Source organism: Agrilus planipennis, unplaced genomic scaffold, assembly GCF_000699045.2.
Source record: "Agrilus planipennis isolate EAB-ADULT unplaced genomic scaffold, Apla_2.0 scaffold229, whole genome shotgun sequence".
NCBI lineage: Eukaryota > Metazoa > Arthropoda > Insecta > Coleoptera > Buprestidae > Agrilus > Agrilus planipennis.
This window is the reverse complement of record NW_020438917.1, coordinates 271,559-286,674: the sequence shown is the minus strand read 5'-3', so window position 1 is coordinate 286,674 and position 15,116 is coordinate 271,559. Positions and strand designations below refer to the sequence as shown.

General features: G+C 32.9%; 3 protein-coding genes across 3 annotated transcripts in view; all 3 read right to left on the bottom strand.

Annotated features, from left to right (window-relative positions):
• Positions 1–901: 901 nt before the first annotated feature.
• Positions 902–1,964, bottom strand: LOC108741079 (tropomyosin-1, isoforms 33/34-like). The gene is made up of 4 exons (XM_025973682.1): positions 1,956–1,964; positions 1,886–1,907; positions 1,125–1,820; positions 902–1,027 (listed from the first exon to the last, which is right to left on the bottom strand). Exons 1-3 carry the CDS (start codon positions 1,962–1,964, stop codon positions 1,126–1,128), a joined length of 726 nt encoding a protein of 241 aa, XP_025829467.1. The 3' UTR covers positions 902–1,027; position 1,125.
• A 432-nt stretch (positions 1,965–2,396) lies between these two features.
• The window catches only part of LOC108741077 (troponin T, skeletal muscle), a 20,668-nt gene continuing 7,948 nt past the window's right edge, over positions 2,397–15,116 (bottom strand). The window contains exons 4-11 of the mRNA XM_025973680.1: positions 12,244–12,287; positions 12,009–12,150; positions 10,777–10,802; positions 7,603–7,874; positions 6,587–6,795; positions 5,413–5,456; positions 5,178–5,319; positions 2,397–2,642 (exon numbers count right to left, since the gene is read on the bottom strand). Coding sequence (XP_025829465.1) covers positions 2,589–2,642; positions 5,178–5,319; positions 5,413–5,456; positions 6,587–6,795; positions 7,603–7,874; positions 10,777–10,802; positions 12,009–12,150; positions 12,244–12,287 — 933 coding nt within the window. The 3' untranslated portion in view covers positions 2,397–2,588. The remainder of the gene's footprint in view (positions 2,643–5,177; positions 5,320–5,412; positions 5,457–6,586; positions 6,796–7,602; positions 7,875–10,776; positions 10,803–12,008; positions 12,151–12,243; positions 12,288–15,116) is intronic.
• On the bottom strand, positions 6,039–8,389 carry LOC108741108 (sorting nexin lst-4). The gene has a single exon (XM_018475752.1). It carries the CDS (start codon positions 8,063–8,065, stop codon positions 6,413–6,415), a length of 1,653 nt encoding a protein of 550 aa, XP_018331254.1. The 5' UTR covers positions 8,066–8,389; the 3' UTR covers positions 6,039–6,412.

Sequence of the window (15,116 nt, the reverse complement as noted above, 5' to 3'; positions counted from 1 at the left end):
AAAATTTTGGTGAAGGCGCCGGGACAAATTAAAACAAAGGCTATAATTAAGCTATAATTCAGGTTTCATTAAAGCAAGTTGACGAATTTTCATCTTTAAATTATATTATTTTAATGTAGATGCAGTTAGGGGTGTTAATTTATATTCTGCTTTTACAATTATTAAACTTCTATTTATAAAATAATATATAGACAACCAAACTTACAGAAAATGGCACAACTTTAATGATGTAACTATAAAGAAATTTAAGTAAGTGAAACTCGGATCTTCGAAATAGAAATGATGAATTAATTAATTTCTGTATTTATAAAGACATCCGGAAAAATTTCGTTAAAACCCTTTCACATTTTTATAACTTGAAATTAGTAAAGATACATACGTAACTTTGTATCATTATTGATGTAATTTTCTAGGATTTGTAACTGTTTTTATCCTTTTTTCGGAAAACCATCGCCCAATAAAAAAAAATAAATCCAAATTTCGATTTGATTTTTATCTGTTCTTTTGCTAGTTTAAAAAGTACTTAACTCGATGTATACGACCTTGTTGATATTCGTTGTGGACGGTTAATCCTTGTTCACATAGAAAGAACGATTTATAAATTACACATAGAAATTTCGAAATCCTTATCAAACGGTTAGGACTCCTGTCCTGGCGTAACCCTGACTACGACCCTGGGGTTCCTACTAGAGGACGAAATATATGTGTAGTATGCCCATGTGACTATCATGAAAAATGAATGTAAAATTGTGATCGCAATTTAGTAATGTTGTTTTTAAAATGATCACATCTTAAGTTTTAGCTATTTTACGGGGTTTTCTAAAGCTTTACAAACAATAAACTGATATAACATAGAATGGGAGTTTTAAATGTTTCAAGAATTAATTGATAAAACTATACGTTAAGAAATAACAGATTTATTGAACAAAAGTTCACAGATGCAATTCTTAAAAATAGATAAAAAGATTGTATAGTGTCCAAAGTCTTTTTATAATATAATTTTTCCCGTAACGTTTCCCCCTTGGATCTAAAAAAAACAAAACATATTGAATTTCCAAAACAATTTTCAAGTTTAGTTCGGCTAAAAGCCAATAAAAACCATGAATTAAAAAAGTTATATGTACCCTATTCCGCTATAATTGTTTCGAGTGGTGCTGCGGGTGCTTCTGGTGCAGCTTCTCCAGCAGGTGCTTCAGTTGGAGGGGCAGGTGGGCTAGCTTCTGCGGATGGCGCCGAGCCTTCTGGCGGTGGAGCTACTTCGGTTGGTGGCGCACCCTCAGCTGATGGGGTTCCTTCAGTGGGTGGCGCACCTTCTGTTGGAGTTGCTCCTTCAGCAGAAGGCGCCCCTTCCGCAGGTGGTGCGCCTTCTGCAGGTGGTGCGCCTTCTGCAGGTGCTACGCCTTCTGCAGGTGTTGCGCCTTCTACAGGTGGTGCACCTTCTACAGGTGGTGCGCCTTCTGTAGGTGGTGCGCCTTCAGCAGGTGGTGCGCCTTCAGCGGGTGGCGCTCCTTCTGTCGGAGCGGCGCCTTCTGCAGGTGGTGCGCCTTCAGGCGTTGGCGCTCCCTCAGCTGGTGGTGCCCCTTCTGTGGTTGGTGCTCCTTCAGCTGGTGATGCTCCTTCTGTAGGCGGCGCTCCTTCTGTGGGTGGTACGCCTTCTGCAGGTGGTGCGCCTTCTGCAGGTGGTGCGCTTTCTGCAGGTGGTGCTCCTTCTGCTGGTGGTGCTGCTTCTCCCTCTGTAGTTGGCGCACCCTCTGCAGGCGGAGCTCCTTCGGCGGGTGGTGCCCCTTCAACGGGTGGTGCTCCCTCTTCAGGTGGTTTAGCTTTTGTTGATGTTTTATCGCGTTTGTTACTTGGTTTGTGATAACATGATCTGTACTATGCTTACCTTCGCCTGCTGCTTCTCCTTCCTAGAAATTAAAATTACATGAAAATTAAATAGGAAAATAAGTACTTACAATATACATAAGTAAAGAAGTTTGTGAGTTGTGTAATTTGTAATTAGTTCAATTTTTTACTTTGTAAAAGTGTTGTAATTTTGAATCATTTCTAATTTTATTACGGTAACTCTCTTGAAATATATTTTTGTGATCTCTAAAAGAATCATGTTTACTCACCTTTTCAAAATATTCTATTTACGTGTCCAAAAATTTGTGTATTTTTGAGAATAATTGTTCATTTCAGTTAACGTTTTTATCATGCCATACACTTGACCAACACAGAACGTTTCACATTATTATAGTTTAAGTTTTAAACGTAATATTATTCGTCAGGAGTTTTTTTACTTCATTTAGGGTAACATTCGGTACAGGTAACACACTCTGAATTCACTGTTAGTGTCCATTCAATAAAACATGACCGATTAATTACTGGTTTAATCATACAAGTCAAAGAAAGTGTTCGACAAAACAGGACTTCAACAAACACATGTGGGTATAAAGTGCAGTAATTTTATTTTCAATATATTATATGTATCTTTTCAGTTAAGTTGTTTCATTATTTTTTAATTGTAAAAATAAACATAGACAAGTACTCTTAAATTAGGTAATAACAATATTTTAAAAAGACGAAAGACGACACTAGGGAGATGCTCATGCTTCAGCTTCTTGTACCTTCTCTCCCTTCTTTGACCAATCCGGCTTCTTCTGCAAATTTGAAAAGAAAATCCTATTAATTTTTTATAATCACAATATGTGTGAGAACAACACCGAAACTGAACAACGATTGTGCTCTGGGAAATCCTGGTGCAAAAAGAAAATAAGTCAAAGACCATATAATGATGCGAAAGCTATTAATTATAAACATGACATATAAATATGAAATTTAAATAATAAATCATTAGTGTTGTTGGTGCTTATAGTCGAAATAACTATTATGGCAAGAGCAACGCCAATTTATATTTTCAGTACGTTATCATGAAGTTGAAACCCTAAGAATCTTTAAGTTGATTACGATTAGCCAATATTCACACGTTATAACTGTTAGATAAATAAGCAGGGAGAGAGCGAATGTAAAGATAGGAGACGAAAAATTAGAAGAAGTGGCTGATTTTAGGTATCTAAGAAGTCAGGACAGAAGGAGTAGTAGGGATATAAACAGAGGATTATGGAAGTCAATAAGAAATAGGCGAGATAAGTTGGTAGGACAACTCCTCAGCCATGAAGGGCTAGTCAGAGACATGTTAGAGGCAGAAACAGGAGTTAAGATTAAATTACTGTTCGTAAATAGTTAAGGATGTGGGATGTTCTGGTTTTAGGGAAATGTAAAGATTAGCCCAGGATAGGAAAGAAAAAAAAAGCAGGTGCGTGTTCAACCAGTCTTAGGACTATCGATCTTATAATGATAATAACTGTTAAAAATCAATTTGATCTAACGCTGCCCTTACTATAGCATAACTGTAACAAAAAAAAATAATAGAGATTAAAGAGAGAACTGTGATAACCGATGATGTTTAATTTTAGAAAGAAAATGCAATAAATACATGTGCATGTCGTTAATAGCTTCTTTTGCAAGTGCCAGAAATTTGAAGTTTTGCAACAAATACCTAAAGCGTGTTGTGAAAAGCGTTTCTAACAATAAGTACAGTATAAATACTACAGCAGCCAAGCGTTTTACATTATTAACGAGAGCTCACCTTTGGAACCAAGTGATTGTTTAAGAAGAATTCGTTAAAAAAAGCTTAAAAAATTGCAAAACTATAGCTAAAAATGCCCTTTACCCATGTAGGAATAAAAGGGTACAAAAAGCCTAAAGAGAGAGTAATAAGAAAAAAGAAAAAGTAGTATAAGAAAATTCATTAAAAAGAGAAAAAAAAAACAAAAGGAGGGAAGAAACACGTAGAATGTCTAATCGTTTGTTTTATTTCGAAAATGTGTAGATATTATAATTAGTAGATCTGTTCTAACGTAATTAATTAAGAAGTGGAAGTTGGATGATTATTTCTTCTGCCACTCAGCTTTTTCCGACTTCTTTGGCTGCGAAAAATAAACGATTGTCTAATAACAATACATTTACTATAATTTAAAAGATACAATCCAGAGTGGTTTCTCTCTAAACAGGAGTTCGAACAGGAAAATTCGTGCTCTTGTAATATCATCATAAATAAATTTAAGGTATTTAAGTTAAATAAAACGAAACTTTGGATTTTTAATTATAATCGTAAAATCTAAAGTTTCTTTAGTTTATTAATTTATTATAATGCACCTCTATGCTAAAGCTTATTTTTTAAAAATGCATTTAGAAAGACTGTTTAATAATCCCCATTAACCTTTGTAATTTTATTGCTGGTTTGTATCTTTCTTATCTACACACCAGTATACACCTGTCGAAAATCTTTAACCAACCATGCAAAATGCCTTCCACTTGGAACTTACAATACGTACTTTCCTATAGCTGGGACGTTTAAAATTGGCACAGTCCGCAATAAAATTGTCGCATTTACTTTCTTCTTTCAACTTACTAACTAAACTAGACCGGTTGCTGACAGAACGCCTATTTTCACTCACGACAGTCGTTAAAGGGAATATCGTAATCATAAAAAAGAGATGCCAGGTGGGAATTGCAGCGGACACTAATAAATAAAAAGGAATAACATTACACCAATTAAGGTGTAACAGAAAGAGATGCAGACAAGCAAGAACAAAGCAAAGGCAAAGTTGCTTGTTTAATGATATAAGTCCAATCAGGCAGTTATAAAGCCGACCCTGATCTTTTGCGTACCTAAGCAACCTCTAACTGCTGCACCGTTTACTGTTATTCGGTTATCTCTTTTCACTTTGTCTGCACTACTCATGAAGTATTTCCTAACTTAACTAACTACTACAGTCTTAAGTGGAAACAAGAATGAAGATACGTCTGTTCTTACAGATAATTTATTACGGACTTTGCCAATTTTGATCGTTTCAACTGTACTTCTTGAAAATGTCCGGGAATTTTACAGAAGCTGCAATTATTAGGTTCGAACAACGTAAGGGAGAACAACTACCACCTGCGATACACCATAATCATCAACCCTACATATATTCCATGCGTTTGAAATACATACAGGTGATAAAATATACATGTGGTAGGTTAAAAATTTTCCTAACGTATACCTACAGTTTGTATTTATTCTATACAGAGTGTTATGAAGAAAGTTGAAGCAATTTACACTGTTATTAATTCGTAATACATTTTCTTACCTCTTTGTCTTCTTCTTCGAGGGTGAATTCTTTCTTTTTAACTACTTTGAGTTGGTTACGGAAGTTGAATTCTGCTGCCTTCTTTTGTAATTTGGCAAATTTGTTTTCATATTTAGATACCTTTTTAAGGGTTGGTTTGATACTGGAACAAATACAGGATCGCAAGTTGTAATAATAGCACATTCCTTTGCCGTATTTTATTTAAAAATTAAATTGTCTTTTAGACGTTACTTACAATTTGCCTCTTAGGTCGTTAACTTGGCTGTTCAAGTCGGCAATCTAAATAGAAACACATCTTTTTAATAATAATTTGATTTCGTTTAAAAATTGTAGAAATACCTTTGCTCGTTAGGTACTATTGAAATTTCAAATTATGAATTATACTATAGGCGAGCAAAAATATTTTGCGACAACTAAAGGCACAAATAGTGATGCTTGAAGCTGATTCCAGTTAATGTAATAGCTACAAATACACACTACAATAATGGTTTAGTGTTGAAATTGAAAGTTAGCAGTTAATGCTCACGTGAATGTCAAGGAAAGAAGGAAAATTCGGAAAAATGCTACAAAAATTGACAGTACGTAATGTGCATGTGTACAACTGCGATATAAGTAAGTGTAAAAAGTTCTACAAAAGGAACTTACAAAAGAACAGAGTAAAATGCATTGCAGAGTAAAAATATATAGAAATTAATACAGGATGGCATCAAATATGCTTGTACAAGACGCTATTTGAAAAATAATTACAGATTTATAGCGTTAAGTAACTATTACTGTTATCAGTAGGTATTTTTTAAAACAATTTTGAAATTTTNGCCGACAGCTGCAACAATTAGAAAAGAATGATGGCCGACAGATGTGTAAAAAATACATACATAAAAATTAATTACTATTGATTAATAATATACAATTAGATAAGCGAACATTCAGGACCTCTCACGACAACTTTAGGCGAGTAAAAACATGTAGAGAACCAAGTGAAATCAAAAAATACAATTTTTACTGCATAAATGTTTCTCATTTTCTTGGTTATCTTCATATTTTCATTCTAAGGCAGGCAAGGAACATCCTGTATGTATAGTATATACATATATCTATATTATGCGTATATAAATGCAAAATTATGTTGTTTAGGAAACATATTAATTGTTATTATCTTATATACCTTCCTGTTGATATTCCATAATATCAACATCAAGTTCAACAGGCGCGGAAGAGGTAAGTTAAATAAACAATTAATCAAAGAACTGAAGAGTGTCTTCCAATTTTTCTACTATTTTTTTATAGAAATTAATTTGTTCTTTTAAATAATTTCTCATTGTAATTTTTAAATCAATTTCGCGTTCACATTTGAAATGATTTAGTTCGGCAAAAATCGCGTAGGTAACGGTATCAGTGCGTTTTCTTACTTCGTTTAATTGACCTGGGGGCATGTTGATTTTTTCGCATTCTTTTCGTTTCTGTTGAGCCCCTCTGTGGATTGCAAATATGTCAGGAAAAGCACCTGTAATGCCTCTGTAGACGTAAAGCTTGTCAGCAAGGGGTTCCCAGTCCAATTTTGGTTGATCCTCGTATATTTTACCAATGTCGAAGTATGCAGTGCCTATCCGTTTTATCCCTGTTGCCAAATCAGGGGGTTTTGCTTTCTCTGCAGACTCTATCGCTGTTCCTAAACTATAAAAACTTTCGCCAATTTTGCAAAATTCTTTTTTGAATGCTGTCGAATATTTACGACATTGATCTGTTGCTGTTGCCTGTAAATTTTTAACTGCCGCATCCAAATTGTGTATGAAATTAATGTTGATTTCCATTCGTTCATCTACCCAAGACTGAAGTAAATTTTTGTCTGGGGCTTCTATACAAAGACAAAAGTTAGCTCCTTGCAAAGGATCCCTTTCTGCAGCTCTTTTACCCTGCTTCCATAATTTCTCATCGGTGCAGGTAATAAAATGTTGCCATACATCACACTTGGACAGAATTGGATGTTTACAGACCCAATTAACAAATTCTTGCAGTTGGACTCTTCGATGTTCTATGAAATGTTCTTCGTACCTTCCAGAGATCTGTTTATCTGGTAATGGGGGTACAGCTACTAAACTGAATTTCTCACACAATCTTTCATGTAACCAGTCAAAGTGCTTATATCTTCTTGATACTTGTATGTTATTAAATGAGGGTGTCAGTTGATAGGCTATGAAACTTTTTAGACCCTTTAGTTTTGTTTCTTTCTTGGGGGATGTTACCAAAACTGTATATTGATTTGAAGGGGTAATAGCTGGCCAGGCAAAAGTTGACTCATCCAACTTAACTATTCTAATAATTCTTGATTCATCAACATTAACTTTTAAGGTTCCTAAAATGTAACTCTCTCCCCCAGATTTAACAAAAGTAGAAAATCTATTTAAGCTCTTTTTGGTCACAGTACCTTTATTATCAATTCCTCCAAAGCTGGCCTCACTGAAATTATCAGCATCACCTCTGGGATTTAAATTGTGGTTTGTTTCATTCGAATAAAGTTGTTCATGCTGATGATGGGCATTGCCTTGGATTTCTGAATATGGATCTTCATCCCAATCATCATCCCAGCCGTCATTGTCATTTGCTGCAACCGGTTGTGGCTGAGCACTGCTTCCCCAGTCATCCATAAGATTGGGAGTAGGTGTAAGTAAAGGTGCTGGTATTTGGGGTGGACCTCCACTATTGGCAGATATTTTTTCCACATAAGCTTCAGGAAATAAACCTGATTTTCCATTTTTATTGACACCTTCCCACCATCCTTCGCCAACATCAGTTCTTGTCACTGTAAGAGTCTCACCAGATGATATTGACATTTCAGCAGTGCCTGGTTCACCATCGAAGTCATATAAAGCACGCACTTGGAAAGACATCTTTGTTACTGGATGTCGTACGCTTTTAAGAAAGTCGTTAGCACATTTATTGCCTTAATTAACGGAAATTAAAGGTTATGAACTTGCACTTTGTAATATGTTAACACTCATTTAACCTCAAATGTCTGGAGAAAAATAGAAATGTCTCGTTTAAAAAATCTACTCTTTTTGATTTCCAAACTACAATTAAATAAATTACTACCTAATTTTTATTATAGAAGATACGCTCCACAAAGGCATCACTATTTACTGCTGATTAATTCATTACTTCAGTGTAACTCATAAAAGTCATCAACCGACTCATTAAACTGAACAATACGTCATTCAAAAACAAAACGTTTCAATCGTTTACCATTGATGGCGCTGTAACTTTTTAACGTACAGAGTGTATAAAAATAAGTTGCCAGTTATCAGTAATTAATTAAAATATTTTTTTACTACTATTCAATACATTATGCTGTCTTAAAAAACCATAATGGCCGACATTAGTGACAATGCGACAACAATTGAAAAAGAATGATGGCCGACAACAGCAACAATTAAAAAAGAATGATGGCCGACAACGGCAACAATTAGAAAAGAATGATGGCCGACAACGGCAACAATTAGAAAAGAATGATGGCCGACACTACGTCATAGTGGAGCAATAAAAATGGCCGACTATTGACAATACGAATAAACGCAAAATAAAATTTTTTTTAATCATCACATGTATAAAAAAACTNAACTTAGAGCTAAAATCTTTTTTTAATGATATATATATAAAAAATATGAGTGCTTTCAGCACACGGAAAATTCCGACTCTTGCCCTCTAACTATTGCTGTCACTTATGTAAATACTTTAAAGCATATGAATATAAACAATTAGAATCAAAACGTTTTTCAAACAATTATTAACACAAAGAAGTGATGAAACAAATTGTTCACAAAAGTGAATTTCGACCACTCGAAGCAAAGATGCTAAGTTTCGAGCTCACAGTGACTGATAGGTATATTTAAAAACATTTTAACGAAAGAAAAAAAAAATTAATGTTTAACAAATTTAATTTTTGTTTTGGTTTATCAAAAAAAGTATACAAACGCCTGTTAAGCTATTGTAATTTTGAATTAAATTGTAAAACAAAAACAAAAGTTGTTCTCTGAGTTTTTACAATAAAACAAGGTTCTGTTATATGCGGATCTGTCTCGAATGACGTGATTATAAACACTTAATAGTGTATTAGTTAACACTGAATTAAGTCATCGTTTAAACAGAAGAATACATTTAAATATAATAATTGTTGGTGTTCTCTTTAGAAACTTACTTTTATTACAGAATCAATACTTTTATGCTTAGATTAATCATATTTACCTAAAGCAGTTATAAAAATTATTAGATAATTGGAAACTAAGCTAATGTAAAATGTAGAAAGTGTTCAAAGTTCAAACACAGTTTAGTTTGTTTTATTATCAAAATACTTCAATGCTTATAAGGAACATTATAAATTCGCATTTTGTTACATTATTTGACATATATTTAAATTAAAATTGTTAATTATACGAATCATAGTTTTCCTGAGTGTTAGTAAAGAAATAATAAGTAAAAAGTTTTTTTACCAAAACAGTAATCATTGTAATGTTTGTTTTTAAATTTATCGATGTTACGCTAAAAGTATGAAATNATTTTCAGTACGTTATCATGAAGTTGAAACCCTAAGAATCTTTAAGTTGATTACGATTAGCCAATATTCACACGTTATAACTGTTAGATAAATAAGCAGGGAGAGAGCGAATGTAAAGATAGGAGACGAAAAATTAGAAGAAGTGGCTGATTTTAGGTATCTAAGAAGTCAGGACAGAAGGAGTAGTAGGGATATAAACAGAGGATTATGGAAGTCAATAAGAAATAGGCGAGATAAGTTGGTAGGACAACTCCTCAGCCATGAAGGGCTAGTCAGAGACATGTTAGAGGCAGAAACAGGAGTTAAGATTAAATTACTGTTCGTAAATAGTTAAGGATGTGGGATGTTCTGGTTTTAGGGAAATGTAAAGATTAGCCCAGGATAGGAAAGAAAAAAAAAGCAGGTGCGTGTTCAACCAGTCTTAGGACTATCGATCTTATAATGATAATAACTGTTAAAAATCAATTTGATCTAACGCTGCCCTTACTATAGCATAACTGTAACAAAAAAAAATAATAGAGATTAAAGAGAGAACTGTGATAACCGATGATGTTTAATTTTAGAAAGAAAATGCAATAAATACATGTGCATGTCGTTAATAGCTTCTTTTGCAAGTGCCAGAAATTTGAAGTTTTGCAACAAATACCTAAAGCGTGTTGTGAAAAGCGTTTCTAACAATAAGTACAGTATAAATACTACAGCAGCCAAGCGTTTTACATTATTAACGAGAGCTCACCTTTGGAACCAAGTGATTGTTTAAGAAGAATTCGTTAAAAAAAGCTTAAAAAATTGCAAAACTATAGCTAAAAATGCCCTTTACCCATGTAGGAATAAAAGGGTACAAAAAGCCTAAAGAGAGAGTAATAAGAAAAAAGAAAAAGTAGTATAAGAAAATTCATTAAAAAGAGAAAAAAAAAACAAAAGGAGGGAAGAAACACGTAGAATGTCTAATCGTTTGTTTTATTTCGAAAATGTGTAGATATTATAATTAGTAGATCTGTTCTAACGTAATTAATTAAGAAGTGGAAGTTGGATGATTATTTCTTCTGCCACTCAGCTTTTTCCGACTTCTTTGGCTGCGAAAAATAAACGATTGTCTAATAACAATACATTTACTATAATTTAAAAGATACAATCCAGAGTGGTTTCTCTCTAAACAGGAGTTCGAACAGGAAAATTCGTGCTCTTGTAATATCATCATAAATAAATTTAAGGTATTTAAGTTAAATAAAACGAAACTTTGGATTTTTAATTATAATCGTAAAATCTAAAGTTTCTTTAGTTTATTAATTTATTATAATGCACCTCTATGCTAAAGCTTATTTTTTAAAAATGCATTTAGAAAGACTGTTTAATAATCCCCATTAACCTTTGTAATTTTATTGCTGGTTTGTATCTTTCTTATCTACACACCAGTATACACCTGTCGAAAATCTTTAACCAACCATGCAAAATGCCTTCCACTTGGAACTTACAATACGTACTTTCCTATAGCTGGGACGTTTAAAATTGGCACAGTCCGCAATAAAATTGTCGCATTTACTTTCTTCTTTCAACTTACTAACTAAACTAGACCGGTTGCTGACAGAACGCCTATTTTCACTCACGACAGTCGTTAAAGGGAATATCGTAATCATAAAAAAGAGATGCCAGGTGGGAATTGCAGCGGACACTAATAAATAAAAAGGAATAACATTACACCAATTAAGGTGTAACAGAAAGAGATGCAGACAAGCAAGAACAAAGCAAAGGCAAAGTTGCTTGTTTAATGATATAAGTCCAATCAGGCAGTTATAAAGCCGACCCTGATCTTTTGCGTACCTAAGCAACCTCTAACTGCTGCACCGTTTACTGTTATTCGGTTATCTCTTTTCACTTTGTCTGCACTACTCATGAAGTATTTCCTAACTTAACTAACTACTACAGTCTTAAGTGGAAACAAGAATGAAGATACGTCTGTTCTTACAGATAATTTATTACGGACTTTGCCAATTTTGATCGTTTCAACTGTACTTCTTGAAAATGTCCGGGAATTTTACAGAAGCTGCAATTATTAGGTTCGAACAACGTAAGGGAGAACAACTACCACCTGCGATACACCATAATCATCAACCCTACATATATTCCATGCGTTTGAAATACATACAGGTGATAAAATATACATGTGGTAGGTTAAAAATTTTCCTAACGTATACCTACAGTTTGTATTTATTCTATACAGAGTGTTATGAAGAAAGTTGAAGCAATTTACACTGTTATTAATTCGTAATACATTTTCTTACCTCTTTGTCTTCTTCTTCGAGGGTGAATTCTTTCTTTTTAACTACTTTGAGTTGGTTACGGAAGTTGAATTCTGCTGCCTTCTTTTGTAATTTGGCAAATTTGTTTTCATATTTAGATACCTTTTTAAGGGTTGGTTTGATACTGGAACAAATACAGGATCGCAAGTTGTAATAATAGCACATTCCTTTGCCGTATTTTATTTAAAAATTAAATTGTCTTTTAGACGTTACTTACAATTTGCCTCTTAGGTCGTTAACTTGGCTGTTCAAGTCGGCAATCTAAATAGAAACACATCTTTTTAATAATAATTTGATTTCGTTTAAAAATTGTAGAAATACCTTTGCTCGTTAGGTACTATTGAAATTTCAAATTATGAATTATACTATAGGCGAGCAAAAATATTTTGCGACAACTAAAGGCACAAATAGTGATGCTTGAAGCTGATTCCAGTTAATGTAATAGCTACAAATACACACTACAATAATGGTTTAGTGTTGAAATTGAAAGTTAGCAGTTAATGCTCACGTGAATGTCAAGGAAAGAAGGAAAATTCGGAAAAATGCTACAAAAATTGACAGTACGTAATGTGCATGTGTACAACTGCGATATAAGTAAGTGTAAAAAGTTCTACAAAAGGAACTTACAAAAGAACAGAGTAAAATGCATTGCAGAGTAAAAATATATAGAAATTAATACAGGATGGCATCAAATATGCTTGTACAAGACGCTATTTGAAAAATAATTACAGATTTATAGCGTTAAGTAACTATTACTGTTATCAGTAGGTATTTTTTAAAACAATTTTGAAATTTTCTGTGGTCCATGGGTTGTAAAAAGACATAATTTTAACGAAAAAAAAAATATAAAACAATTTTTGAAATTATTAGTTCGGAAAAGTGTTTAAAAACTTAAGGCTAAAAACATTAGCTCAAATTTACCTGACAGGGCACATAATTATTTAAAGTAATTAATATATGTAACAACAGCAATAAGTAATTTAAACTTAAAATTCTTAAACAGTTTCTGATTTGACGTAAGGAATTTTTTGTTTCAAAGGGCGCCCCTTGCAAGTACATCGTGCGCCATCCTGCACAATTTCAAACAGGTCCGTACTTTCAAAATTTCATATCTTACTTAAAACTCGTATGTGTATCGATGTGTATACTAGATACAAAAAAATTGTACATTACATAACAATGTATAAGTACATGTGGTATTGTGGACGCCACAAAACTATGTCTGTTATTATCATCTGTTGTTGTAGCAAACACCACTTTTGTGGATTGTTAAAAATCTGCAGTAAAAAGTATAAATAATATCATAAAAAAAGAAAAAAAAAACGGGGAGGTGTATATGTACATATAAAATATATTTATGTCTGGAAAGGTAAATTATGGGACATTTTTAGTGCAAGACCTTTGCTGGTCTTTATCAGCTTTTAATGACGTAGCCTTGCTTACTGAATGGCGATCGCTGACTTAGGGGTGACGGGTAATTACTAAAATTACTAATTACAACCAGGTGCTCAAAAAGAAAATGATACAAAACTGATTCTGAAAGGGTTACAGTATATAATTGTAACGTCCAATAGATGGCACTTCACCTTGTACAGTTCCGTTTCCGGTTTTTATAAAGGTATTATCTACATCGCCCCGTTAACTTTGCCCTCAATAATTGACCTTCAAAGCAAGGTTGTGCAGAATCTAAGTAAACAAGCATGAAGTGCCATACCAGTTAGAAAGCAAACGGAAAAAGGGTTATTTATAACAAAAAAATATAAAATAATAATAAATAAATAAGTTCATGCAAGGTAATAATTAAACAATTAAGCGTAAAGTTGTCGCTTCTTGTACCACTACAAGGTCAATAACGAATGATATAATCAAAAACAAAATACCCTGGAATTTTTGAAGAATTACCAGCCAGTAGTGTTACCAAACTTTTGCCTTACAATTAGAATTTTTGTAATTACGAACATTTTCTTCAGATTTGTACCTTTTAAGTCAACAAAAGCATTTTAAGAAGATGTTGTACGTGTTCTATATTTTGTAAAAAAAAAAAATGGTAAAATAAGTTTTAGTGCAGTAAAGTGTGTTACATTCGTGTTTTTATTGTTTGAGAAAATTAATGTAGTTTTGGGATTCTTTTAAGGCCAAATTTATAACACGTCTTATTACCTCATTCCCTCAAAAGTGTTTTTTTTTTTAATGAAATTGATCATAGGCTTTTAAGTCTGTAATAAAGAAGCAAACAGCAGAAAGCAGAATTCAGGCATTAGATAAATTATGTACTGCAAAATATTCAGAATCAATTTCGTTTTATTTAAATATAATAATAGATCTGACAGAAAGTAAAACTTTGTGCTTGAAGATTAAAAATGAATGATCACTTAGGCCTGTTTTGTGCATCGTATATTACGTAAGATTATCATTCTTCACTTTGAACAACAGCCCTGGGTTTATTTTACAAAAACAGAAAGAAAATGATTAAAAACATAACGAATTTTGATGAGCTCGATAGTGTTAGTTTTGCGGGATGTTAGGGATATGGCATAACACTTCATGTAGCTTTTTGTACTGTTCATCACATGTGTGCATCACCTAACCTCAGGACTGATAAAAGAATTTGTTCATAACAAATACTGAATTTTGTATCAAATTTATATTAAAACATGTGTAGGCATTCAGCATTCAGTATTTGTTAACGAATTTGCTTTTTTATAACGAACGTGTTCTCTGATAAGTAAAAACAAATGAAATATTAATATGAAAATTAATTTTTCAATTTTTTACTCACTGTAAACTACCTCATTTTGTTGCTGTTGTCATACCCTCGTCGGGAAGGTGTGACAGCAACAACAAATTTTCCCTGATTAACCTGAGGTATTTTATAGTGAGTAAAAAATTGAAAAATGAAATTTCATATCAAAAATGTCAACGTATTTCATAAAAACAAATGAAACACAAAAATAAAAAAAGTTGAAAATCAAAGAACACCATGTATCGTTTTGCAACAAAAAAAATGTCGGTAATGCAGTATGCCGAAAAAAAAATCATTGTTGAATTAATAAACGTGTCTATATAAATATATATAAATATTTATATATA